The sequence below is a fragment of the Nannospalax galili genome, unplaced genomic scaffold, assembly GCF_000622305.1.
Source record: "Nannospalax galili isolate Female #2095 unplaced genomic scaffold, S.galili_v1.0 scaffold246, whole genome shotgun sequence".
NCBI lineage: Eukaryota > Metazoa > Chordata > Mammalia > Rodentia > Spalacidae > Nannospalax > Nannospalax galili.
The window spans coordinates 1,468,535-1,495,203 of record NW_008356327.1 but is presented as its reverse complement, the minus strand read 5'-3'; the positions used below and the strand labels follow the sequence as shown (position 1 = coordinate 1,495,203).

The 26,669-nt window shown below is 36.8% G+C and overlaps 1 protein-coding gene across 6 annotated transcripts in view; it reads left to right on the top strand.

Moving 5' to 3' along the window:
- Positions 1-26,669, top strand: part of Pibf1 (progesterone immunomodulatory binding factor 1) — a 217,340-nt gene that overhangs the window by 11,153 nt on the left and 179,518 nt on the right. For all 6 annotated transcript variants that reach the window (XM_029556898.1, XM_029556899.1, XM_029556896.1 and 3 more), the window contains exons 5-7: positions 1-120; positions 22,850-22,983; positions 26,506-26,614. In XM_029556898.1, coding sequence (XP_029412758.1) covers positions 1-120; positions 22,850-22,983; positions 26,506-26,614 — 363 coding nt within the window. The remainder of the gene's footprint in view (positions 121-22,849; positions 22,984-26,505; positions 26,615-26,669) is intronic.

Genomic DNA, 26,669 nt, shown 5'->3' with positions numbered 1-26,669 from the left:
ATTCGGTTCTATGAGCTAGTGAATCCATTAAGAAAGGAAATCTCTGAACTACAAGTGAAAAACAACAACCTAGCTGAAGAACTAAGTACAAATAAAGTCCAGCTGAAGCAGCTGACAGAGGTGTGTATGCTTTCAATTACTGTTGGAAAGAAATTGCAACTTTTTCCATAAGTTTCTCAAGATTTATATTATGGAATATGAAAGTGATAAAAAAAAAAGGGGGGGGACTGGGGGATACTGACTACTGCAGCTCTTGTGAGTAGTGAACAGGAGGCCAGATTGGAAGCCATAGTCTTAAAATTGATAAGATAAATGTGATTTTAACCTATAGTTCATAGTTTAGCATTTGTTACTGTAATTCATTTTTATAATTGACTGCCAATGCAACCATAAAATGAGCCATATCTGAAAGTTCATGTGTAATAACTCAAATAAGGTATATGCACACAAGAGTTAATTCAATAATTTCTGTAGCTTTAATATTTTGCTCTGTCAGGAAACCAGAAATAATAGGTCAAGATATGAAAGGGCTCTCTTAAAGAGAGAAATACTTTTGACTTTTTCCTAGAGTAACTTATAAGTTTTTATTTGCCAGGGCAGCCCTCATTATTCCTAGTTTGTAAGTACTAATAAGCACCTCATTTGTTTTTAAAAGTGTCTTAATCTAGTTGATACATATGGTCCTTGTACTGTTCATTTATAAGAGGGTGCAGTAATCATTACTTTGATTATAGCATTGACCCAATATTCTAGAATACCATCATGTACTAGTAGTAGTCTACTAAATAAAAAGCAGTGGTAGATTGTTTCCTTGTACTCTGTAACAGCTAAAAAAAAATCCCAGCTTTTTTCTCCAAAGATTTCATCAAACTAGAAAAAAACAAGGTTTTCTTGGAAACAAGCTTACAGATAAAGTATACCACATTTGTTCATTATGGGCTAACCTTGTTCATGGTCTGAAAGGAAGCTACTCTCAATTTGTCAGTTCTTCATCAAATGAAATTAACGTTCATAATACTTGTTCTGAGCATATGTACTGATAATAGTATTAGCCCCTGTAATGTCATTAACGTGCTAAGTGGTGGCACTAAAGAACACAATAGAGATAGTATCTGCCCTGGTAAAGTTTAAAGTCTAATGGATTGGAGTCAGAAGATTAGATCAGAGCATTCTCATTTAATCTGTGACCTTGAACAAGTCATTTAATGTTTCCTTCAAATTAAGAAAACTGTTTGTCTTTTTTTTGTTTGTTTGTTTTTTTGTTTTTTTTGAGACAGGGTCTCCCGGTAGCCCCAGCTGTCCTGGAACTCACTGTGTAGACCAGGATGACCTTGAACTCACAGAGATCCACCTGCCTCTGCCTCCCGAGTGCCGGGATTAAAGGCATGCACCGCCACGCCCCGCTTCTAGTTTGTCTTTTTGTGTCATTGAATTACCCATGTTTCTGTTTTCGAGTAAAAACATTATTTTAGCAGAATCACATGTAAATATTTATGTGGTGTCCTTTTTCAGGGGCAGTTTTGATCAATGACCTATTATCCAGGGGTAAATCATATTTAATTTATATTTTCAGTGCTATACTTTGGTGTATTTTAGTACTAGACAGGATTAACAAGTCATTAATAGAGAGTTAGTACTATGTGCAGCATGAAGACTCCATGTCCTTCCTTTCCTTAGATAATAGTATTGCCACAGAAGCATTGATAAGAAGCAAGTGCCACTAATGTCAGGCTTCTGCTAACTGTGCTATTGCACAGCCAGAATGCTCCATTGTACATGGGAACAGCTTTATGCATTTAGAAAGATGGCTTGGGGCCTGGGGATATAACTCAGTGGTAGAGCCCTGGCCTAGAATACATACACCCTGGGTCCAATTCACAGCTCCACTAAAAAAAGGAAAATAGCTCTTATCCAAAAAACATTTCATGCTGGGTGCGGTAGTGCATGCTTTAATCCCAGCACTTGGGAGATAGACGCAGGCAGATCTCTGTGAGTTCAAGGCTAGCCTGGTCTACATAATGAGTTCCAGGCCAGCTGGAACTATAGGAAGACCCTGTCTCAACATGGGTCTGGAGAGATGGATCAGCAGTTAAGACTGACTGCTCTTGCAGAGGACCTGAGTTTGATTCCCAACACCCACATGGCAGCTACGAATCATCCTTAACTCCAGTTCCAGGGGAATCCAAAGTCCTCTTCTGACCTCCGTGGCATTGCACTACTCGGATGCATTCACATATATGCAAGCAATACACTCATACACATAAAATAAAAATAAATAAAAATACCAAACACACACACACACACACACACACACACACACACATACACACACACACCGTTTCAACTGTAGTCAAAATAGTATAAGGCTAGAATACTGTTAGGACACTTGGCTCGGCTACTAATATTGTGACCTTGAGCAAAGTACTTAAACGTTCTTCTCTGGAATGCTCAGCTTGATGTCAGTGTTATAAGAGTAATTCAGCAATAACAGACAGGATTTCAGAATTGTTTTGTCGCCACCCGTGGTGCTTCAGCAACCATCAAGGACTTAACTGCAGAATATAATTGTGGAATTTTAGCAGGTCTCCTGTGTAGGTAAGCAGCCTGAATACTCAGGAAGTGTTGCAGTTCAAGTCCAAAAGAGCTAAAGGAGCCCTTTCTTATTTCTATCTAACTTCCTTTATAATTACACTAATATTTGGAACTTCTGTGATAATGTCTGACAGTATGGACAGACATATTTTGAACAATGGACCTTTAACTTTGTAGTCAAAAAACTAATCTTATCTTGTTTATAAGGTAGAAAAGTTCCCTTAGCCATTTGCTCCTCTTGTGATCTGAGCATATTACCTTAATCCTCACAACCCTTCCTTGCCCTGAACCAAAATAATATATGAATGTGTATATGTTTTACATATCAAAGTGCTACAAAGAGCACTTACACTTTGAAAAGGAGAGAAATTGATAACATCTTTTTGTATTTATGTATATCATAAAGGTCAGAAGAGACATTATCCTCACATGAGGATCTGACTTTTACTTCCCCACTTCATGCTGAATATTCCTTTTCAGTAAAATAAAGAGTGGGTCCTTGTTCTAGATTATGGTTCCCAGAAAATTCTGAAGGAACAGATTTTCAGCAGTTTGAGTCTGCTCTTGGCCTTAAAATGAATACTGAGTCAAACTGCTTATAATTCAAGCATAGCCATAATGTGGCATCCCATAGTAAATTACAAACTTCTAAGAGTGATTTCTCATGAAGAAATGAGTCTTTGGAACAAAAAAGAAAGCAGCCTGAAACTTTACAGTTAACATTAATATGTCATATATTTTAAAATGTAGTAAACTACATGATAAAACAGGTTTCCACTTTTCAGACTCGGGGATCAGTAATGGCTTTATACCTCATATTTTGTTTGTTTCATCCTTGCTAATACTTTTAGTATGTTATTAGAAAGAAAACATTGATTATTGACATGGTCTGACTATAAGGTTTGTAGGTGTTTTAGCGCACTAATAACTTTTGTTTTGTTCTTGTTTGTTTTTGAGATAGGGTTTTGTTGTGCAAGCCCCGGGTGGCCTGGTACTCTCTCGTAGACAGGGCTAACCTCTTGAGTGCTGGGATTATAGACATTTGCTGCGTGTGTGGCTAATAAACTAATAATTCTTGAACATAGAAACAGTTTTGTTTGTGAATCTGTATTAGTCAGATTATTCAGACTAGTAAAAACAATGAGATTGTATGTGGGGAAGGGAAATGGAGATTGATAGATTTCAGCAAACTGGCTTGCATAGTTGTGGAATTTTAGCAAATCCAAAATTTCCAGGATAGGCTAGCAGACTGGATGCCCAGGAAAGAGTTTCAGTTTAAGTCTAAAGCTCGTCTCCTGACAGAATTTCTTCCTTTGGCACATCAGATGTTTGTTTTCCTTTGTTTATTATTTTTCTTTTATTAAAGACTTAAGGTGTTTAAATGAGCCCATAGCTAATAATTTGCTTAAAGTTTACCAAATTAAATGTTTAAAAAAAATGAACAGACTTAAGAATTGCTATGTTTAGCTCTCAAGGAATTACTTGCTCTTTAGTATTTGAAGGATAGGAACCAAATTTAGGAATAAAATTGAACTCAGTGAAAATAGAAATACTTTCTAGCGGTAACTGTTAAGCCTAATATTGTTCAATATTAAGTATTTTAATACATCACATTGATGAGGAAGAACAAATTAAAATTTCAGGTTTATACATAGCAAGGTTTCTCTAGCAGTGGAATGCCAAACTAGTATGGCAAATTGAGGAACAATTTCAGAAGAAAAGTAAACAGATTATGACATTTTTTTGTAATCTGTCATTTTACATTTATGTTCAACATTGATCACCAGCCACAGAGTTTATAATTTTAATCTTACTATAAACACGTTATAATAGGTAACTGTTAGCCTCACATTATTACAACAAATACTGCATATATTTTGGCTCATAAGTTTTGGAGGTTTTAGTTCATAATTGGTTGACCCTGTTGTTTAGAGGTCTGGGTTGAGGCTATACCCCACGGTGGAAGTGTCTAACAGAATAAAACTCTTATTTCATTAAAGCGAGAAAGAGACCCACATCCCATAATCTCCTTTGAGATCATGCCTCCTAATACATGGGCCTTCGGGTACACTCAGATTCTAACAACAGTAAGTTAAAAGACCTCATAGTAAATGCCATAATATCCATGGCACTTCTGTCTTAACAGTTCTGTTTGTCTTATCTGTCTTCCCTTCAGTTATACTTGATTTTGTAAAAAAAAAAAGTTCCAGGCTCTTTTCTTCATGTATTAGTAGTTTCTTCATTTTCTGCTGAAGACTCTTTCCTTGTGTATGTCAATACACGTACTAATTGATGGGCATTGTAGCTTCAGTTTTAGAGACTATAATAAAGATGCTACAAATATTTGAGCATGGATTTGTGTGTACACATGTTTTGCTGCTTTTAGGAAATTTTAGGTAAAGCCATTATGAATTTCACAATGAGGAGAGACACAACATTTGGAAACAGTGGACAGTACTGATGTTTTTGTTTTAGAAAATTAGCTACACTGAACCCAAACTATATACTCTGTCCCTTGGGCTGAAATGCAAATTTCCATTCTGATATTTTGGACTTAGTGGCCTACAGAAAGTGTCTATCCCCTCATTGTATACAGAAAACTCTGTTTTGTTGTAGACATCTCCCAGGTCTGGCTCTTATATTTCCCCCTCCCCTTTCTGAGATGATCCCTGAATCTTGAGGGGAGGGATGTGACATAGATGTTCCACTTAGAGCTGAGCACAGAATTGAGTTTCCCCTCTCTGGCTGTCTTCAATTCCTTCGTCACTGTACAACAGCTGCAGTTGCCCCAAACTTCTTATGATTATGGAGGCTAGGAAGACTAAGGACTGTCTGCTGCTCCTTTATGCACCCAGCATGGCACAGAATGGGTCTGCTCTTGTACCATTAAGAACAAAGCAACCACCCAGGAACCCCACCCAAGTGCTGTTTTCTTCTATTTATAGATGACTGCCCTCTGGTGACACCTGATTTTGATATTTTTCTGGGCCTTTTCAGGTAGTCGTTACATATTTTGTACAGGATCATAGTTGAATTGGCAATAGAATATGTCAGGTAGGAGCTTGGTGGCCATTACCTGAAGCAGAATCTTACTAAGTTTATTTAAACACAAGAGAGAAAGTATACTGTATACATGCAGAATATTTGGCTTTGTGTTCCTGTGCCCTAAAAAGAATCTTAGCTTCATTGGAGACTATCATTCTCTACAAGTTTAGCATTTACTAATACATCTGAATGTTAGCATGTTTGACCATTTCAGAGGAAAGAAAATACTAGAAACAAAATTTTTAAAAACAAGAAGTGCTTAGACTACTGCTTGTAAGCTTAGAAAGTTAGCAGTTTCGTAGTTTGGGCTTCTGAACCATTTGTAAATTACTAAACCATGATAAAGCAGTTAAGTTCAAAGTATAGAAAATAAAATCAGATTATTGGGAAGCTGAGTTTAGTAAAGATTAAGATGTGTTAATTGGACACTAAGAACTAAGAAAAATGTGATTGAAGTGGAAAAATTAACAAATAAGCTATTGACTTAAAAGAGGATAAATTCAAAACAAGTCCAGGGTCACTACTACCATTTCCTCCACAAGTCTTAACTGAATGGAAGCTTTGAAGAAAGGGCAGCAGCCATCAGATATAGACATCTCAATGACAACTCTGGAGAAAGGAAGAGAAGCTAACATAATGTTTAGTAGCTGTATTTCAGAGTTTTGAGACTGGCAATTGAGTAATCAAACTTTATATCTTATATTAAAACTATGGTCTTTATTTAACCACGTGGCCACATGGTGGCACTATATACCCATCTCTCTTTAAAAAAGAAAACCTAGGTTATTTGGAAAATCTTGGTTTTGACCTAGAAGTCAAAACATTCCTTTAAGTCACCTTATTGCCTGTCAGCTGTCCACAACTACAACGTCAAATACTATTCTTTTTCCTGATAAAATACAAAAGATCTGTAACTATGAGAAAGAATTATGAAAAGCCAAAACTTTTCTTCCATATATATATATTTTCAGATCAGAGATTCCTCAATCATTACACTAATTTTTAATTACACCTACCAGAAGCATTCAGAGATATTGAAACCACACAACTACACAGTTAATTTAACCCTGCTTTGTTCAAGTAATCTGCTTGTTCATGGCAGGTAGAACGTGAAAAGAGTTACAGAAACTTAGTAGAATGTAATTCTTTACCTTTAACAAAGAAATAACCTCATGTACTAATTTTAATGGATTTCTAGGATTTCCTTTTGTATTTGTTTCTAGGGCTTTAATTATTTGGAAATAATATCTAAGTACTATGAAAAATGTGGCTCACCTTTTACAAGTCTGAGATTTGTTAGTATGATTATAGCCTATTTTGAGCTGTACTATGTTTGTGAAATTAGCTGTGCTAATTACAGATACGTTCATTTCTTGTAAATTTTCTCTGTGTGTTTGTGTGGAGGGGTGGTAAATGTATGTGGTATATGTTCAGGTACTTAGAGGCTAGAAGAGGGTGTTGAGCATCCTACTCTGTCACTTTCTACTTTATTCCTTTGACCTAGGGTCTTTCACTGAACCTAGAGCCTAGGCTGGCAGCCAGCAAGCCCAGTGATCGTTCTGTATCTGCCCCTCACATTGCTGGGGTTACAGGTGCACTCATACCTAGCTTTATTAAAAAATATTTTTAATTCATTGAGAATTTTATAGAATATATTTTGATTATATTTTACTCTCTTCCCCATCTCCTCTCAGATCTGCCCCCTACATGCCTACCCCTCCAACGTCTTGCCTTCTTGTTTGTTTGTTAAAGCCCATTGAGTCCAATTTGTGTTCCACAGGTTGGGTGTCGATCCATCCACTGGAGCATGGTCAACACCCAGAGCTCACATCTTTGTAGAAAATTGTCCCTCTCCCAGCAGCTATCAGTTGCCAACAGCTCCTGAGCTAGCAGTGGACTTCATGCTTATCTTCCCCCATTCTCCAGTGTTGAGATTTTGTCTGGCTTGAATTTGTCCAGATCTTCTGTATGCTGCTACAACTGCTGTGAGTTCATATGCACACAGAATACGCTATTTTGGTGTAGCCATCTCCCACCTCTGGCTCTTTTATATTCTCCTCCCCTTTCTGAGATGATCTCTGAATCCTTGAGGGGAGGGATGTGACATAGATATTCCATTTAGGGCCCTATCTGTACCTTGACCAGTTGTGGGTCTTTGTGTTAATTGCCATCTACTGCAAAAAGAAGCTTATCTGTTGAGGGTTCAAGGGATGAGTATAGTGATAAATAACTAGGAGTTGGTTTAGTATGATGTCCATTTAGTAGAATAATAGTAGTAGGGTCTGTACCTAGCCACAGGTTCTTGGCCTTGAAAACAGTGCCAAGTATGGGTTCCATCTTATGGAGTATGCCTCTCCCATAACCTTTTTGCCACTAGTGCACCAGTGGACATATCTCGTCAAGCCAGTCGTTACTATACCTCGGAGGGTTCTGGGTAAGAATGCCCAACTTTTTACATGTTGCTGGGGCTTAGAACTTAGGTCCTCAGAGTTCACAGCAAGCAGTCTTACCCTCTTACCCACTGAGCCACCTCCAGTGTACCTAAGATTTGTGCAGCTGTGTGCTGTTTTAGAGTTAATTTTAATATGTCTTTCTTTCCAATGAAAGTAATGTTAATGTACTATGTAGGGCATTAAGGAGTCTATATTAATAAAGCTATTAAGTTTCATCAGGAAATGGTGAAATAGCTCTCTTATGAGAGCTTTGGTAACTAGGAACTAAAATATGTTTTGTTCAACACAACTTCCTTGTTTAGAATCATAGTACATTTCTTGAGGAGAAAAAAAAAACCCTGCAAGATTACCTAGAGGCTAATTGTAAGTATTCATATATGAATAAGACAGTTAATTTCATTTGTATGAAAATGAAGTGTGTCATTAATGATACATACTTGTTCACACTTTGTATTTCAGGGATCATAACTGTTTTCTCAAATTTTTTTGTTCTGTTCAATTTATGTGTTTAAAAAGTCTGTTATAGGGCCAGGTGTGGTGGTGCACACCTTTAATCCCAGCATTCAGGAGGCAGAGGCAGGAGAATCTCTGTGAGATCTAGGCCAGCCTGGTCTACATAGTGAGTTCCAGACTAGCTGATGCTACAGGGAAGCTCTGTCTCAAACAAAGTGAAACAAAACAGAACAAAACATCCTGTATAGGATGCATGCTTACTATGGTACGCACCAGATATAATTATCCTAGAATGTTGAAAATATTTTTAGTAAAAAATAATAGATTTGCCTCTATATACTAAAGTAAATAAGTATAAATTCATGGATAGCCACATAAATTCTAATTATAGTCTGAATTGGAACTATAGATTTCAGTTTTCAACAAATTTAAGATTCTACTGTGACAGGTGTATGGACCATGAACTTAAATCATTTAAAAATGAAAAAGATTTTGTTTGGTCATTTGAGGCTTAAAAAAAAAAAAAAAAATCTTTCCTTTTTTTAAAATTTGGGTTTTTTTAAATTTTTGTGTATTTTATACAGAATATCTCAAAGAATATTAGTTATCTTTATACCTCCAGTGCTTAATTTTTATATTTTACTGCTTCCTGTCTTTGATAACATATTTTAGCCATGTGGCACATGCTTTTAATTTTAGTAGAAGCAAGCAGATCTCTGAGTTGGGGGGCCAGCCTGGTCTACAGAGAGAGTTCCAGGGCTACATAATGAGGTGCTGTCTCAAAAACAGGAAAGAGAAAGGGTAACATTTTAATATTGTTTTAACATTTAACACATAGGAACATCATTGGAGTCACACAGCTTATTGTTACTACATCTTGTACCTTTAAAACCTGTTTTTTCAAAAACAAGTTGAGTTTTTACAAATAATGCAGGTGACTTAAAAATAATAGTGCCCAAGCAGGAAAAATTTAATGGGCAAGGTAGAATGATGTCAGTTTTAGAGTATGCCATCAGATTAGAAGCTTCATTTAGCTCACTGTTTCATACATGTTCTGTGAAGAAACTCAGTCTTTTAAAGGGTAATAGGCTCTTTTTGTTCATATTTGCTGTTGCATTTACAGTCTTACATAAATCTGGCAAGACTTGAATTCTAACTTCAGGGCACGTTATAAGTAGTTTAATGGGCCTTGATGTGGAATGTTGAACCCTGTAGTTAAGAAAGTATATCATCATATTACAGGAGGAAAGACCCTCAAGGGACCTTACCAAATACCTTGGATTAAAGTTTGGAGTATTATGACCACTACATTTTCTTGACCTTGAATTTTTCACCTCTTTCAGTAGTTAATAGAATAATAAATTAGAATCAGCTCTCTTTGTAGAAATCAACTATGAACCCATCTGGATGAATACATTTGCAAACCTGATAAATGATCTGTGGTACACCTCCACTCACTATTGGAATATTTCCATGGTAACTGTTCTTTTCAAGTTCTGTGTTGCTATTAACTTACAAACTGCATTTGAAGTTTCACACAAAATACATAATATATCTTAACCTAGAACCTGAAGGCATACTTTGGACCATTAAATTTATTACATTTTTTTGGTGTGTGTGTGTGTGTGTGTGTGTGTGTGTGTGTGTGTGTGTGTATGTATATGTATGTATATACATGCACATATATGCCATGGCAGGGCATATGTGTAGGTCAGAGGACTACAGCAGTTCATTCTCTCAAACATTTGGGTGCTAGAGATGAAACTTAGGCTCGGCAGCAAGCACGTTGACCTGCTGAACCATCTCTCTGGCCCTTTTTGTTCATTTTTTAATTTTATAATTTTATTGCTTGAATGATTTCAGAAATTAATCGATGTGTATGTTCAGTGTTGTGGATGAATAACTTAGGAGTATTATCACTGTGAGGTCAGTGCCCAAACTGAGAAAGGAGAGTGGTGAGTTAGAGAACAATCTAGGCTACATAGTGAAAACCTGTCTGAGAAACTTAAAAACTAACCCTAAACAAACAGACCAAAAGAAATACGCAAATTGCTTAATGAAAAGATTGAAAAAGGATAGGTTAAGAATTAATGGGGGGAAAAATCAACAGAAAGCTAATATTAATAACAGATACGGTAGAATTTAAAATTAAAGCCCCAAAACAGAATAGCAAAACATTAATAACAAAAGGTGATGTTATAGTCAGAAATTTTATATGTTGAATGACTTAAAATAGAATATGAGAACTTGATAAAATGTACAAGATTTGGGAAGTTTAAAATAGCTCTCAGGGCTGGAGAGATTGCTCAGCAGTTAAGAACACTGGTTGTTATTGCAGAAGACCCAGGTTCAAATCCCAGCACCCACATGGCAGCTAACAACTGTCTGTAACACTAGTCTCAGGGGATCCGACAGCCTCTTCTGACTTCCGCAGGCATTGCATGACATGGGTGCACTTACCTACATGCAGGCAATACACACAAAATAAAAATAATAAAATTTAAAAAAAATAAATTAAATAAAATGCCTCTCTGAGAATTGATTATATATGATAGATTAAAAAATGAGGTCGGGCATGGTGGCACACGCCTTTAAGGCAGAGGCAGGTGGATCTTTGTGGGTTCGAGGCCAGCCGGGTCTATATAGTGAGTTCCAGGACAGCTGGGACTACAGGGAGACCCTGTCTCAAAAAGACAAAAAAAAAAAAATAAGGTTTGGAAGAACTAATTCGATCAATAATTTCATGTAGTTGCTACAAAGAAAGCCTAACTCCCTAACCAGAGAGTAAGTTATTTTTGAATGTCAACAGAAAGTTTGCAAAATTATCATGTATATACTTGCATAGAAACCTAATAAATTTTAAGTACAATTTACAGTTCCTGTCTTTGTCATAACTCAGTGAAAACAGTGACAAAAGAAGGAAATTAAACTTACTTGGCAGTTAAGTACATCTTTTGGATCAAAAAACAAAAAAAGAAAGCAATGAAAATGAGAATATTTTATGTCAAAAGTTCTTGAGGCGTATTTAAAACTGTGCCAGAAAAAAAAAATGGCCTTAAAATCTCTATATTACTAAAAAGACAGACAAAAATAAAGATAACATTACTCATCTGGAAAAGCAGACTAGCCAGGCATGCTTGGGACATGCCCATAATCCTAGCACTTCAGAAGCTGAAGCCGGGGGGACCTGGAGTTTGAGGCTAGCCTGGGTTGCATAGCGAGACCTGGTCCTCAGAAACAAAAAATGAATAGAAATAAGGTATTGGAAATTCAGAGAGAAATATATTCTGTGGCAACAGGCTTGAAACTGAAAGAAAAATGTGCCAACAAAATGTAGCTTGTAAATTAAACAGAAAGGCAGACCTGAGTTACCATGGGATTATACAAAGGCAAGTCAAGGTGTCCCACTGATCAGGTTACTACCAAGTTCATAGATGGATGGTTCATGGTTGATTTCTAGCAACACAGCTGATGCCAGTTAACTTTACTGTAACCATGCACTGAAAAGGTTGGGAAATTCTAAAGTAATATAAAAGCAAAACTAGCCGGCATGGTGGTGTACACCTTTAGTCCCAGCTGGGAAGCAGAGTCATGTGTACCTCTGTGACTTCAAGGCCAGCCTGGTCTACTTAGTGAGTTCCAGGCCAGCTGGGACTACAGGGAGACCCTGTCTCAAAAAAACATTTAAAAAAAGCAAAACTAAAAAAGGTTCTATGCCCATTTTATTTCTACTCCACAAAAAAATCAAAATGTTCACAAGTGAATTCTACCATTATATAAAATAACAATACTTTTTATGATCAGTTAAAGTATATTCCAAACAGAAAAAATAATCTTTTCCCAGATGAAAGGAAAATAGCTATGTGAACATGTCAATAGACATAGCAACTAGTGTTAGTATTTAACACTAAGCTTTTATACTTCATGAGTCCATGACTTTTCTTTTGAATGCAGTATTTTCCCCCATCCATCTCTGATAGGATAGGTAATGGACTCACATGGAGAAAACTGAAAGTCTGGGCTGGGGAGATGCTCAACAGTTAAAGCACTTGTGGTTCAAGCAGGAGGACCAGAGTTCTGATCCCCAGAACCCATGTAAATGCCAGGTGGGCATGATAGCTTGCCTGTAATTCCTCTCTGAAGGTTGAGACACCCTTCCCCCCAACCCTCAACAAGCTGATTAGAGAGACTGAGCTTATCAATGAGCTCTGGGTTTGAAGAGATCCTCCTTTAAAAGACTTAGGTATGAACACTTTTAATTCCAGAACCGGGAGGCTGAGGCAGGTGAATCTCTGTGAATTCAAAGCCAACTTGGTCTACATAGGGCGTCAGCCAGGGCTACAGAGTAATACCCTGTCTAGAAAGAAGAAAGGTTGGAAGAACTGTTAGCAAAGATTCCCGACTGACATCAGCCTTGGGCCTCCACAGGAACACATCCCCATCCACCCCCACCACATTCATGGGCAAACATACACATGAACGCACACATAAGAGTATACATACACACATGCATATATATGCACACTACAGAAAAGAGCTTATAGCTCCAGTCCCAGGGGATCCGACAGCCTTTTCTGACCTCCACGGGCATTGCACGACACGAGTGCACTGACCTACATGCAGGCAACACATGCATACACATAAAATAATTTTTTTAAAAATTAAAAAATATATATATACTTGAGAGGAAAATCATAATGCAAATGATAAAATTTAATGCTCTTATATGGACATAACTAAAAAGATAAAACATGCTTCTTTCTAGTGGGAATGTGAACTGCTGCAGGCTATTGGACACATAGCCAGTAGCATCAATTAATGGAAAACAAGCATCCTTCACAAAGGGAGCCTACTGTTGGGTCTGTGTGCCACAAGGAGTAGTTCATAGGATGTGTTTATAAGAAGGTTTACTGTGGCATTATTTGTCAGAAGTGGAGGAGGAGGGGCTGGAAATAAGAGCCCATCAATATAATAGCAAGGAAATGGTTGTATAAGCCATGGGACAGTCTACACCATGAAATATTGTGTAGCCACTAACAAACTAGAAAGCATTAGTTTACTTGGGATTTCCCCTGTTAACTGGGGAAGGAAAAAAAAAAAGACCCCTGCGTATGCCATTTTGTTGGGTGAAATATAACCTGCTTTTGCCTTTGTCTGTCTGTGTTCATGTGTGCTGGTTAGTTTTTGTCAGCCTGCTACAAACTAGTCTCCTGGGAAAAGGAGCCTCAGTCGAGACATTCTCTCCATCAGACTGGACTGTGAACCTGTCTGTGAGGACTTTTATTATTTGTTAATTAATGTAGGGGGGCTCAGCCCTATGTGGACGGTGCCATCCCTAAACAGGTTGGCTTGGGCTGTGTAAGAAAAGTAGCTGAGCAAGACAGGAGGAGCAAGTCTTAGGTAAGCAGTCTTCCTCTGTGGGCCCTGCCTTAAATTTCTGCCTCTCTTCCTTCTTGAGTTCCTGCCCTGACTTATCTAAATGATGGATTATGATTGGGAAGAGTAAGCCAAATAAACCTTTCCTCTCCAAGTTAGTTTTGATCAGTGCATTATCACAGCAAGAGAAAGCAGACTAGGATAGCATGAGTGAATATATTAACATGAAGAAGAGTAAGGAGAGACACATGTTCCTTGACCTGAGGACGAGGGTCAAAGGAGAGAAGTAGATTTTTTTTTTTTCTAAATCCTACCCTTAAACTCAGTGTATACATATGTATATATCCATTTATTTATATAGACTGTGTTTGTGTATGTTTAATGACATGTTAAATGAAATGTTAAAATAGTTGAAATATATAATTCTGGCAATTTGCTAGCAAAACAAAATGATGTCATTTGTTGTTGAGTCATCTGCCATCACACCAACATTCTCATTTGCTTCAAAACAAAAAACGGAGTTTACTCCTCTCGTTAGATTAACTTAATTCTTGTATCTCTTCCAATTCTTGTTAATTCTTTTAGGGTTAATCGCAGCTATACAAAAGTCATGGAAGGCATGGAAAGCAGCTATATCTTGCACTGATAGACTTCAGTTCTTTGGTTAATATGTGATTTTTTTAAGATAATATATTAACTTGGTCTCTCAAACATTACTATGAAATTTGAGCCAGGTATGGTGTTACATGCCATAATTCCAGGACTCAGGAGGCCAAAGCAGCAGGATTTCACTCAATTCAGGACTCAAGGAAAAACAACAGAAAAACCCCTTAAATCTGTCTGTTCATTTACATTAGGATCAGCATGTATTGAAAAGCCAATATTTCACATTTGTTTCAGTAGTTTGCTCTATGCAGTGTGGCTAGAAAATTTGTCATCAACACGTTGACATGATTTTGTCATGGCAGATTCTGCCAGATTTATGAGCTAGAAATCATACCCTAATAGTAATAGGCAAGCAATAGTCAACAAGCCACTGAGTCAATTAATGTACTCAGTTTGCAGAGATAGTGGTTAAGTCTAGAAAAGTTAACTTACTAGAGCTGTCATAGGCTTTGAAATCATGTCTCATTATAATCTAATGTCCATATCTGATGAAAATTATCTTCCATCTAAATTTTTTCCTTAAAATTTATTTTTATTTTACATGTATGAGTGTTTTGCCTGCATGTATGTAAGTGCACCTGTGTCATACAGTGCCCCCAGAAGCCAGAAGAGGGTGTCAGATCCTCTGGAACTAGAATTACAGATGGTTGTTAGTCACCATGTAGGTGCTGGGAATCAAACCCTGGTCCTCTGCAAGAGCAGCCAGTGCTCTTAAACACTGAGCCCTCTCTTCAGCCCCTATTTTTTCCTTTAAAAATGCCTTTGACTTTTTTTTAATTATTATTTTTATTTTACATATATGAGTGTATTACCTGCATGTATGTAAGTGCACCTATGTTGTGCAGGTCAGAAGAGGGCTTCGGATTCCCCTGGAACTGGAGTTAAGGACAGTTCGTAGCAGCCACGTGGGTGCTGGGAATTGAACCTGGGTCCTCTGCAAGAAGTCAGTGCTCTTAACTGCTGAGCCATCTCTCCGGCCCCAAAAATGCCTTCAACTTAAAAAAAATTTTTTTATTTTTAATGATGTGTATGGTGGGGTGTGTGCATATGAGTGCAGGCGCCATTGCAGGCCAGAGGAAGGCTTTGGGTCCCCTGGAGCTGGAATTACAGGCAGTTGTGAGCTTCCAGAGGTGGACACTGGAAACCAAACTCAGGTCCTCTGCAAGGGCAGCATGAGATGCTCCCTTAACCACTGAGCCATCTCTCCAGCCTGTTTCAACTTTTTTTTTTTAATTTACTATTTTTATCTTATGTGTATGAGTATATTGCCTGCATGTAGGTAAGTGCACCCGTGTCATGCAGTGCCCGCGGAGGTCAGAAGAGGCTGTTGGATTCCCTGGAACTGGAGTTACAGATAGTTGTTAGCTGCCATGTGGGCGCTGGTATTCGAACCCGGGTTTTCTGCAAGAACGACCAGTGTTCTTAACCACTGAGTCATCTGGGGCTGTTTCAACTTTTAAATAATAATGTATTTCTCAAAGAGTAGGCTCTAGCAACCAAGCGGACTGTCAATAAATAGACAGTCTATAGTAATCAGAGGTAAATTGATTCCTTGCTCTTTTCATGAATTAATTGCTTAGATTAGAGGATTGATATGTGAAACATGGGAATTCTGAAGAAGAAATTCTCACTGTTCCAGAATGTGTAAACCATATTTTATCATTCACTGATGTTCGCGCCAATGTAAACTGCTTCTGATTAGAATCACTGACCTTCAGGTAAATGTCATATCATCTTTCCAATTTTCTTAGTTGCTCAATCTCGCCACAATCTGGAGAGTATTTCATTTGTTAAAAATTTATTTTGACACAGAGGTGGCCACTTTCTTCTCAGTTCGCTTGGTGTGAAAGTCAGCAGATTTGCCCAGATACTTAACAGTTCTATATCCAGGGTAACCGCCTTTTGGTTACACAGCTGCTGTTTAAAATGCGCCTGTTTAATTTCATATTTGAATACTTTTTTACTTCTTATAGAAACATTAAGGCTTTTGGTTACTTCAAATGATTTTGGTTTGTGGTTGTGTGTGTGTGTGTGTGTGTGTGTGTGTGTGTGTGTGTGTGTGTGTCTTTGTTTTTTGGGGTTTTGTTTGCTTGCTTGTTTGTTTCTTGTTTGTTTTTTGAGACAGGTTCTCCCTGTAGCCCCAGCTGGCCTAGAACTTGACCAGGCTGACGTCCATCATCTCACAGACATCCACTTGCCTCTGCCTCCTCCCGAGTGTTAGGATTAAAGAGCACTACCACACCAGGCTCTGTTTTTGATATGAGTCTCTGGTAGTCTAGCATATCCTTGAACTCAGTTTTGTTTTTGTTTTTGTTTTGCCACAGCCTCCCAAGGCTGGGATTATGGTTGTGCACAGCCACAGCAGATTGTCAAATAATTTTTTAAAATATGTGTTCAAAGAATAATTGTAGTAATTGTTTTAGAGGAGAGAGTCGAAGAGTAACTTTGATTTATATCATGTTGTATTTGAAGCCATGGAACCTGTAATTAAAGTTGAATTTGAGCAGTAAATAATAAGTTTAACTTGTTCAATGGTTTTATAGTTCCCACAGAATAAATCCTTCAGAAAACAGGAACTTGAAATTAAGAGTGAACTATGTGTGATTTCAAGGGCCTAGATGCTAGCTCTGGAATCCTAGACATGGCCTTAACTTGTTTTGTTTCATTTTTAATTTATTAGACTAGCATTCAAAGCAATGCGTTTCATTGTGGCATCTTCATATATAGGTGTGATTATACCTTGTTGTTAATCTCTCCCCTCCCCCATGCTCTGTCCTCTTTTAGAGCTGGTTCCTCTTCCCAAGTTCATACCCCTTCTGCTTCATCATGTTACATTATCTTTTCTGTTTCCCACCTTCCTTAAGATCTTTTCTTCGCCTCTTATGATCCCTTTTCTAGTTTTGGAACTTACCCACAGATATAAATATACACATATATACACATATTATTTTAAATCTAGGTTCTGCATATAAGAAAAACGTGGGACATTTGTCTTTCTAAATCTGGCTTATTTTGATTAATAATTTGTAATTGCATCCGTCTTGAAAATGTCATGATTTTCATTTTTCTTTACCACTACATGAAATTCCATTGTGTATATGTACCACATTTTTACCCATTCATTTGTTAGACATTGAAGCTGGTTCCATTTCCTGTCAGTTACCTATTTTACATGCTCAGACTATATTTGTATTTCCACATTAGTTCTTTTTATAATCATTTCTATAGTGTAATACTAAGAGTCACTGGGTGTACAAAGAAAAGACAGGTCTTTAAGGAGCTCACAGTCATATGTGGGTGTAGGGAAAGGGGGAAGTTCATAGATAAGACAAGGAAACATGCCATTAGAATAACAGATGCACTACATTCTGGGTGGAGATAGCCTGCATTATTTCCACATACAAATAACTTAAATGGTAAAAAAAAAAAAAAATGACATTAACCCTAGTAGTCATAAAATATGTTTTGTTCCTTGTGCACGAGGCAGACAAGCAATGGAGCTCTCCTCAGATTGCCCTTGGTTTCCCTATGTAATTGATTAAACAGGGAAACTGATACTTGGCTATTATTCCAATTACTACTACCTAGAATGTTCAATTTGAAAGGAATGATGAATAGAAAGTTTGTGTCTGCTCTAAATGATTTGCATCTCTTCTTTTAATGTATTTAGTGCATTATCTCGGTTCCCTCTCATCCACAGAAATTAATTACAAAGCTTCTATTATAATAGCCCCATAATCCTAAGTACTAGGATTATGGAAAAGTTTATTTCATTTTTGCTTATTTGGTAGGAGGCCAGTAATGGCTGCTCATAGCATGTGCGATACATTTTCTAGCAGTGAGAAAACATAAGGTGGGAATCTTAGCTCAGAGTTAGGGCTTCGCATCTTCCCACAGAAGACAAAGAATCCAGAGAGGAGGACAGAATAGTCTATCTCTTTTGTCTTATCCACAAAGCTCTACAGCCATAAAGTTTGGTTCCTTTTTGATGCAAAATGCTATTTTTTAAAATTGTTTTCTAATGATGTTCCTTACTCTTCAATTTATTTTATTTTATTTTGGACATTAGATTTTACTACACAATCCAGACTGATCTCAAACTTAAAGTCTACCTGTCTCAGTTCTCATAAGTGCTGGGATTACAAATGTGTGCCACCATATCCAGCTCTTTATTTTAGTTTCTAAGATGATACATATTTTTTTTTCACCAGAATATAAAAGTTTTAATTTTATTTAAGGGGGAATCATTCACTTGAAAATTCTTAAAGTATTGATAGAAAGTATGGCTTCCTACATTGACCTTCTCTGTATATTTGCTATGTGGCATTTGTACTGAAAGAAAAACTATATATACACGTAAATACAGACATCCATCCAGTCTCTATTGGAACTGCCTTCCATGACAAGTGTCCATACCTTACATATTTCAGTCAGATGAAGATTCTGAATCTCTGACATCTTTATGCTTCTCTCCCCTACCCCATTGTTCTTTTGCATTGCTTGGGATGGAACCCAGAGCTTATACCTGCTAGGCATGTGCTATTCTTCTGAGCAACACCCCCAGCTCAAGATCTGTAGACCTCCAGAACCTGGCATGCGCATCCTCATTATAACAGCAGTTTCTTTATGTGGTCATCTTATCTGACGACCCAGCCATGTTTATGAGTCATCTACTTCTGACTTTAACAAAATTTCCAATCCATATAGTTTATCAATCCCTTTTAAAATGCAATTTCTTCTCTTTCCGTCACCCTATCAGTCTTGAAACTTTCTTTTGCCACGGTCCTTTAATTGCAACTTGCTTTTTATCAAACCAGCCTGAGGAACCTCAGCTCTCATCAATCTAATTGATCATTACTGGGAGAAAACAATCGTTTTCCCATCAACAAGCAGGCCAAGATGATTGTTAGTAGCCCTAGTGGAATGCAGTTGTGCTGTCTCTTTCTAGTCCTTTCTTTTCCTTGGAAGATATTTTAGCATTCCTTAGTCTCTTCACATCTCCATCTTTCTGGTTCTCATTTTTTTCATCAGATTATTTGATTCTTCCATTTTACAGAGAAAATGGAAATTCTTGGAAAAGAACTCCCCCAATTCCCTGCCGAGAATCCTGGAAACATACTTCCATCTGTACCCATTCTGGTTTATTTCTTCTTCCTAGTTATAGTGAGGAGGTGTAGACAACTCAGGTCTTCAGAAACTAAATGGTTAATATAAATACGTGAAGCATTGAGGTAAGGCTAGGCTGTGTTTAAAAAAAATTGTTTTTAATATATTGTGTCCACTAGAAAAAAGCCTACCCTGATATGTATGCCTTTTGAGCCAAAACTGACATCATATCTCAGTTCTGGAGCCCATCCCCTAAAATCTTCTTGGGGGCTTTGCATTTCTGAGTATGCCTTTAACACTTTCACTTTTTAGTTATTTCTCATCAACATTTGTACATTTTCAAGTTGACTCATCTTTTAAAACCTTCGCTAGCTCTATTTTATTCTTACTGCATTTTCTCCACTCTTCGCATGTGTATATGGTGTGCATGTATGTTCACATGTGTGTGGGCACACGTGTATGTGGGTATGTGTGTACATGCGGAGACTGCAGGTTGATGTTAGGTGTCCCCTTTGATGTCCACTTAGATCCTCTCTTGCTGAGCCTGGAGCTCACTGATCAGCTAGTCTAGCTAGCCAGCTTGTCTTGGGGAATCCCTGTCTTTATCTCCCAAGCACTTGGCTTACAGGTGGACTACCATGCCTACCTGGTTTGTGTGGGGGTTCTTTGATCCAAATTCTAGTTCTCACAGATGTACAACAAGTACTTTATCTACTAAACCCAGCCCTCCACTTTTACCTTTTATAGAAAGAATTGCTTACCATTTCGGCATTTGACAAACTTACATTGGAATCCTAATGTACTATTTATGCTCTCTGAGACTTGCTTTCTAAGCCTCACTTTTCTCATCTGTGAAAACAAGGATAATCTTTATATCCAGGCATAAAATATTAACATAATGAATTTAAAATACAAGATGAGACAGGGGGTTGTAACTCACTTGGTGGTGTGCTTGTCTTGCATGCAAGAAGTCCTTGTTTCAATCTCCAGTATCACATAAGTTGGGCATCATGGCACAGGTCTATAATCCAAGCACTCAAGAGGTGGAATCAAGAGGTCAGAACTTTAGGGTCCTCCTTGGCTACATAGTGAATTCAGGGCCAGCCATAACATATACATGAGACCCTGTGTCAAGAAAAACAAAACCATAAAACATGTGCATAATTAAGTACTCAGATGCATTTGCTACAGTCTCTATTTTCTGATCCTTGAATATTTATTTTTTACTGGTTGCTTTCTCAGCACAACTTTGTTTACTGCTGCGTTTTCTGAATAACCTTCCTTCTTGTTTCTGACAAACACTTATGGCTAACCCTTTTCTTTAAATACTCTTGGATTCTTTGGGCTCTTTATCTTTTGCCTATCCTTTGAATATTTATATTCTTCTGGGTTCTTTGTATTCTTTGTGCCATTATTATACCTAAACTACAGCTTGACTCTGACCTCTGAGGAAACCAAGGAGAAGAGGAAATACTCTATTTATAGTTAATGAGCATTCATCATGTATTTTGCATTTTATAAGCACTATTACATGTATTGATTTCATATGATCTTACAAGAATGCTGTGAGATATAAGTGAAGTTGCTTTCAAGTAAACTAACCTGACAGGAGTCCCACTGTAAGTCGTTCTTTTCTAGAAACCGAATTCTGGAGCTTACCTTCTCATCACACTATACTTGCTCTCCAAATAGTTATGTGATTAATAGTGTTGAGAAGGATAAAGTGTTCTTCAGGAGAACTCAGTCCTCTTTTAGGATGTAGGTATAGATGATGTACATGATGTTCCTCTGGGAAGTAACAGAGCATCCTCAGCTAAATTCTATAATGAATATCATAGTACATTTCATTCTCATAAAGAGCTCAGTGTAGGAGAACATGATGCTCAACCAAAGAAAATCACTGTCTTCTGATTTTCTATAATTACATCTTTCAAACAACTCTTTTGTAGAAAATTGGAACCTGACATTTCAGTTCTATATTTAGTAGTATAAACAATTTGTCTTACTCATCTTTGTGTGCACAGTATCTAGCCCTTGACCAATCACATAGAAATAATTGAGTATTTATGGATTAAATATGCCCACACTTAGCTGGTCAGCCATCAGAAAGGAAAGACTTAGGACAAGGCATGTTTAACATACCTAGATTCTCATGATGGAATGGATAGCTGGGTGCAGGACCTGAAAAGTTCAAAGGGAAAGAATAAGTAGGAATTCCATCCCTGTGTCCTGATTTCCCTCCCCGCTTCCATGTTCATTCATGTCCTATTGTACTCTAGAACATTTACTTCATTCTTCCTATGGACTAAGCACTATGTAAAATAACGGAGACTCAGCAATGAATAAAACAAAGTCTGTTGATGTGAAGAAAACTGATTTGATGGTACAGTGCTGTCAGTGGTCTGAAGGAACTTGTATTCAGATTATATTTAGGTGCCCAGGAAGGGCAACAGGTTAGAGCAAGCATGCTACACTCAAAACTTCAAATCTTTATTAATTGGAGGGTGAAGTAGAATCTTGAGGAATGGTTGGAAATTAGGCTTGTAGTCAGTAGGACTAGATTGTGAGGAACTTATGATTGAGCCCTTTGATGTTTTCATGTCTACCAGTGCCCCCATATCTCAGCAGTTCCTTATTCATATGCTATTGCTATCTGAATGGATGAGAGATTCTTGTAGGCATGTGTTCTGAGGGGCACACAATCCTTTTTCCTTTTTTTTTTTTTTTCTTCTTGCACTGTGTACAACAATTGGATTGGCAAAGTTAATCTTTGCAGTAACCATTATATTGATATTCGTATGGCTCTTTTTCCCAAAATTGTGAACTCTTGGAGAACAAGAGTTGCTTATTCATTTCTTTATCCTTGGAAACTAATAGTGATTCAGTTAATGTTGAAAATATTATTTAACATTAGTAATCTGCTAAACAGCATATTTATGAGGTTTGTTTTGGGAAACTTTAAGTTTTAAACAAATGAGCTTACAAATTTTTTCATCAATTTAAGATGACCTATTTTGAGTAACCAAATACTGTAGACAACTTGAACTTTTTGATTTGTTTAGTTATGAGGGAATTTCACAGCTTAACAGAAAAATTCAATACAGAATTTTGTCAACTATTTTCATTTTGAAGTATCTAATTATCCCTTTGATTTATAGACACATGACAAAGATCGAAGAAACAACTCTGAGCTTCAAATTAGATGTCAACGTTTGACCTTAGAATTGGCAGACACAAGGCAGTTAATTCAGCAAGGTGACTACCGTCAACAGAACTATGATAAAGTCAAGAGGTAAATAGTTAAGGTGGCTATGACAATTTTCATTTTTGGCATTCATCAGTCACCTGAGTTTCTATCCTCTTTATGGTTATTTCTTATTTTCCTAATTCTTTGCATAAAAGCATGCAGTTTGTTGGTGCAAGCTGCAGTTTTCTATTTGGTATTATTATTTTACATAGTAATTGCTGCCACCTTTTAAAATAGAAAAGAGAGCCTGGTATGATGGTGCAGGCCTTTAATCCCAACACCCGGAGGCAGAGGCAGGCAGATCTTTGTGAGATTGAGGCCAGCCGCATCTACATAGTGAGCTCCAAGCCAACTGGCGCTGCCGGGAGACCCTGTCTCTTAAAGACAAAGAAAAAAAATAGAAAAGAAATTGGAAATCCAGTAAAATCCTTGTTTAAATATCTGTTAAGTGTTATTTGGTGATTTTTTTTTTTTATGTAATAATACCAACTTAAATAATTAAATCTCCCCAGGTGATTTTAAGCTGTTCCAACAAAAAGCTCTCACACTTTCAAAAATTAACACTTTATGAGATGTTTCCCAAATATATTGGTACGAAGTAACTATGGGAAATATTTTCTTGTAACTGGAATATACTTTTCTGTTACTTGTATTTAATGAGCCACTCTTTACCTAGGAACTCTTGGTAAATCTCTTTTAAACCTGAGTTTAGGTTTTGTTATCTAAGATCAAATAAAGAAATATTTATGAAAGTTTTAAAGTATATAAGTACTATATCTATATAGATAGGATGGATTTATCATAATAGTTCATGGTTACATCTATAGCTAAAATTTGTGAAATGTAGTAGTCAGTGAATATTGTATAAATGCTTTAAATTATCTAATTTAACTTATAAATTATTGTAAGTGAATTTTCAAGGACTTAGCAAATATGTGGGCATTTCTATTCCTCCCTTGATGAATATACAGTATATACTAATATTTATCCTGATACCAAAATATGGTGATTATTGAAGCTTGAAATTTGTGAGAGGGATGTATGGACTCTGAATAAGGCTGAATTTCAAAGGAGGCATTATATTTTAATTTTTACCAGTAAGTTTTTTTATTAGTATCTATTATTATACATAATAATAGGTTGCATTATTTCATTTTCACACATGTATGTAATGGCTTTTGGTCATATTCCCCCCTCATTACCTTCTCTCACCCCCTTCTCACTCCTGCTTATCCTCCTCGTCTTCCCATCCTGTCCCCAAGAAGCAACTGAAATAAGTAGTTTGTAATGTTAAAATTATACTTAAGAGTTCATATTTTGATGTCCTATTTTCCACTATAAATCTGCAGCAATTATAAATAAATTATAAAAAGAGAAAAAGTATAATCATCAAAATAATTCAGAAGGCCATGACTCATTCATAAGTAAATGAAACAAACTAAGTCATGGTTAATAATTACTGAGGCATATAATGGGATCATGAGGTTCATTATGTTAACTATATGATTTCATTTTCTATAATACAAACTAGGAAGAAAAATATAACCTTGAACAAAAAGTATAAGCAAATTTATGGGCTGAAATTAACAGTAAAACAAAAGTGTTGAACGTGAACTTTTTGTTTCATTCATGGACTTTTTTTTTTTTTTTTTTTTTTTTTTGGTCTTTTTGAGACAGGGTCTCCCTGTAGCCCCAGCTGTTCTGGAACTCACTATGTAGACCAGGCTGGCCTTGAACTCACAGAGATCCACCTGCCTCTGCCTCCCAAGTGCTGGGATTAAAGGCGTGCGCCACCATGCCCGGCCTCACTCATGGATTTTAAAAAATATGAACAGATTGTCAGTGCCTGGTAGCAACAGACTTGTAATCTTAGCATCCTAACACTTGGGAGACAGAAGTAGGAAGATGGTGAGTTCTTGAGTCCAGCCTGGACTACATAATGTAGCAAGGTCCTGATTCAAAAGAAACCAAGCCTGGTAATGTAGTTCAGTGGCAGAACACTCACTGAATATGTGACCCTGGGCTCAATCACCAGCACTGCAAGGAAGGAAAAAAAGGACAAGTCACAAAAAGATAAGGTGACCTAGGGGATATTCTCACAATTCTCACAAATGTGCAAAGAGTAGTAAGGTAGACACGTATTAATTATGTAATTGCTAAAATTCAAGAGCTTCTGAATAGCAGAATGGATTTTATATCTACATAAAATTCTATATGGTAGTTAAATCATTAAGTTATATTTTAGTGGTTTTTTTTTTTTTTCAGCAGTTCCATACCTTCTGGCATAACATAATGTTCCTACTTTTATTTTGTAATTTAATTGCCTTAGCCTTTTCTCTGGTTTCTATTAATGGGAAGTGCTGTTTAGAAATTGACATTTAGGCTGTGATCATCACTAGCTAGGCTATTGTTTCTTGACAAAGATAGGCTAGGGGGAGGAGGGAGGAAGCATAGCACATTATGGATAAGATCACAGCAATAGTTCTAATCCAATTCAGTACCACAATAGTCAGTTTGAAGAACCTCCAGCCATCTAAATATACTACAACCTGAATGTAAAAGTAAATATTGAAAATTACGAATTGTAAACCACTAATAGAATAAGAATCTTTGAGGGCATGCTAATAATAAATAGGTAATGATATGAACACTACAATTTGAACTATGAGTGGATGTGCATGTTAGAATGAATGTTTGTAGCCTAATTAATAATATTTGATTTAGAATCATTAATGGAATATACAGCCTCATGCAAAATATGTTAGGGAATAAGATGTTTATACCATATAAATGACTTATTGAAAAACTGGTGAAAAGAAAAACAATTCTTAGGAGCCTCGGCCCAGGGGGTCAATGAAGTCCAAAGGCCTTCCTGACTAGAGAGAAGTGAAATTTCTCTGCTCAGTTTTGAAGGTGACTGTTGTAGGTTTTGGTCCAGTTCTTAGTTTCATTGTCTTGGGAACAGAGCTAGTGTGAAAGGGGAAATTAAAATTTCTGATTTAATCGTGAGGAATTTATGGATGAAATTGTACCAGAAGTGCCTGGTTATGTATCTATCTACAATGTAAGTGTTAAGTTGTGAAGGGGTTTTGGCAATAATAAAACCTGGAGTTATATTTAATTTTTAAAAAATTTTTTAAAAGCTTTGGCTTTAAGATAAGATTGAAGCCCTCTGAGGCGGCTCATTCTTGAAATTATAGAACTTGGAAAACTAAGACAGCATTGCTGAGTTACAGGCCAACCTGTGCTAAGTGAGACCATGTCTCAAGCAACAAAAACTGGTAATAGATGATTATTGAGAAAAAAATCAAATTGTACCTTAGAAAACATTATTTACTTTACTGGTTAGTGTAATTTTATGTATTTATGTTTTAATGGTAATATTCATATTTACTTACCTAAAGGGATTCTTGAACAAAGACTCTTTTAAGTTTGAAAAGTGGATACTTTGTGGTTCATAGAATGACACAAAAGACCCACTGCTCCCCATTCAGATTCCTGACACCCAGCTTTTGAATGTAAAAGAGGCTGTAATCATTAGGTGTGTGTTTGAATTTATTTTCATAGTGAACGTGATGCTCTTGAGCAGGAAGTACTTGAGGTTAGAAGAAAACATGAAATACTTGAAGTCTCTCACATAGCTCAAGCTAAAGAAAGAAATGAATTATCCAAAGAGGTAAGCTTATAAGTAGAATCACTTGTGTTTTATTATAAAGCCCATGGTAAAATTA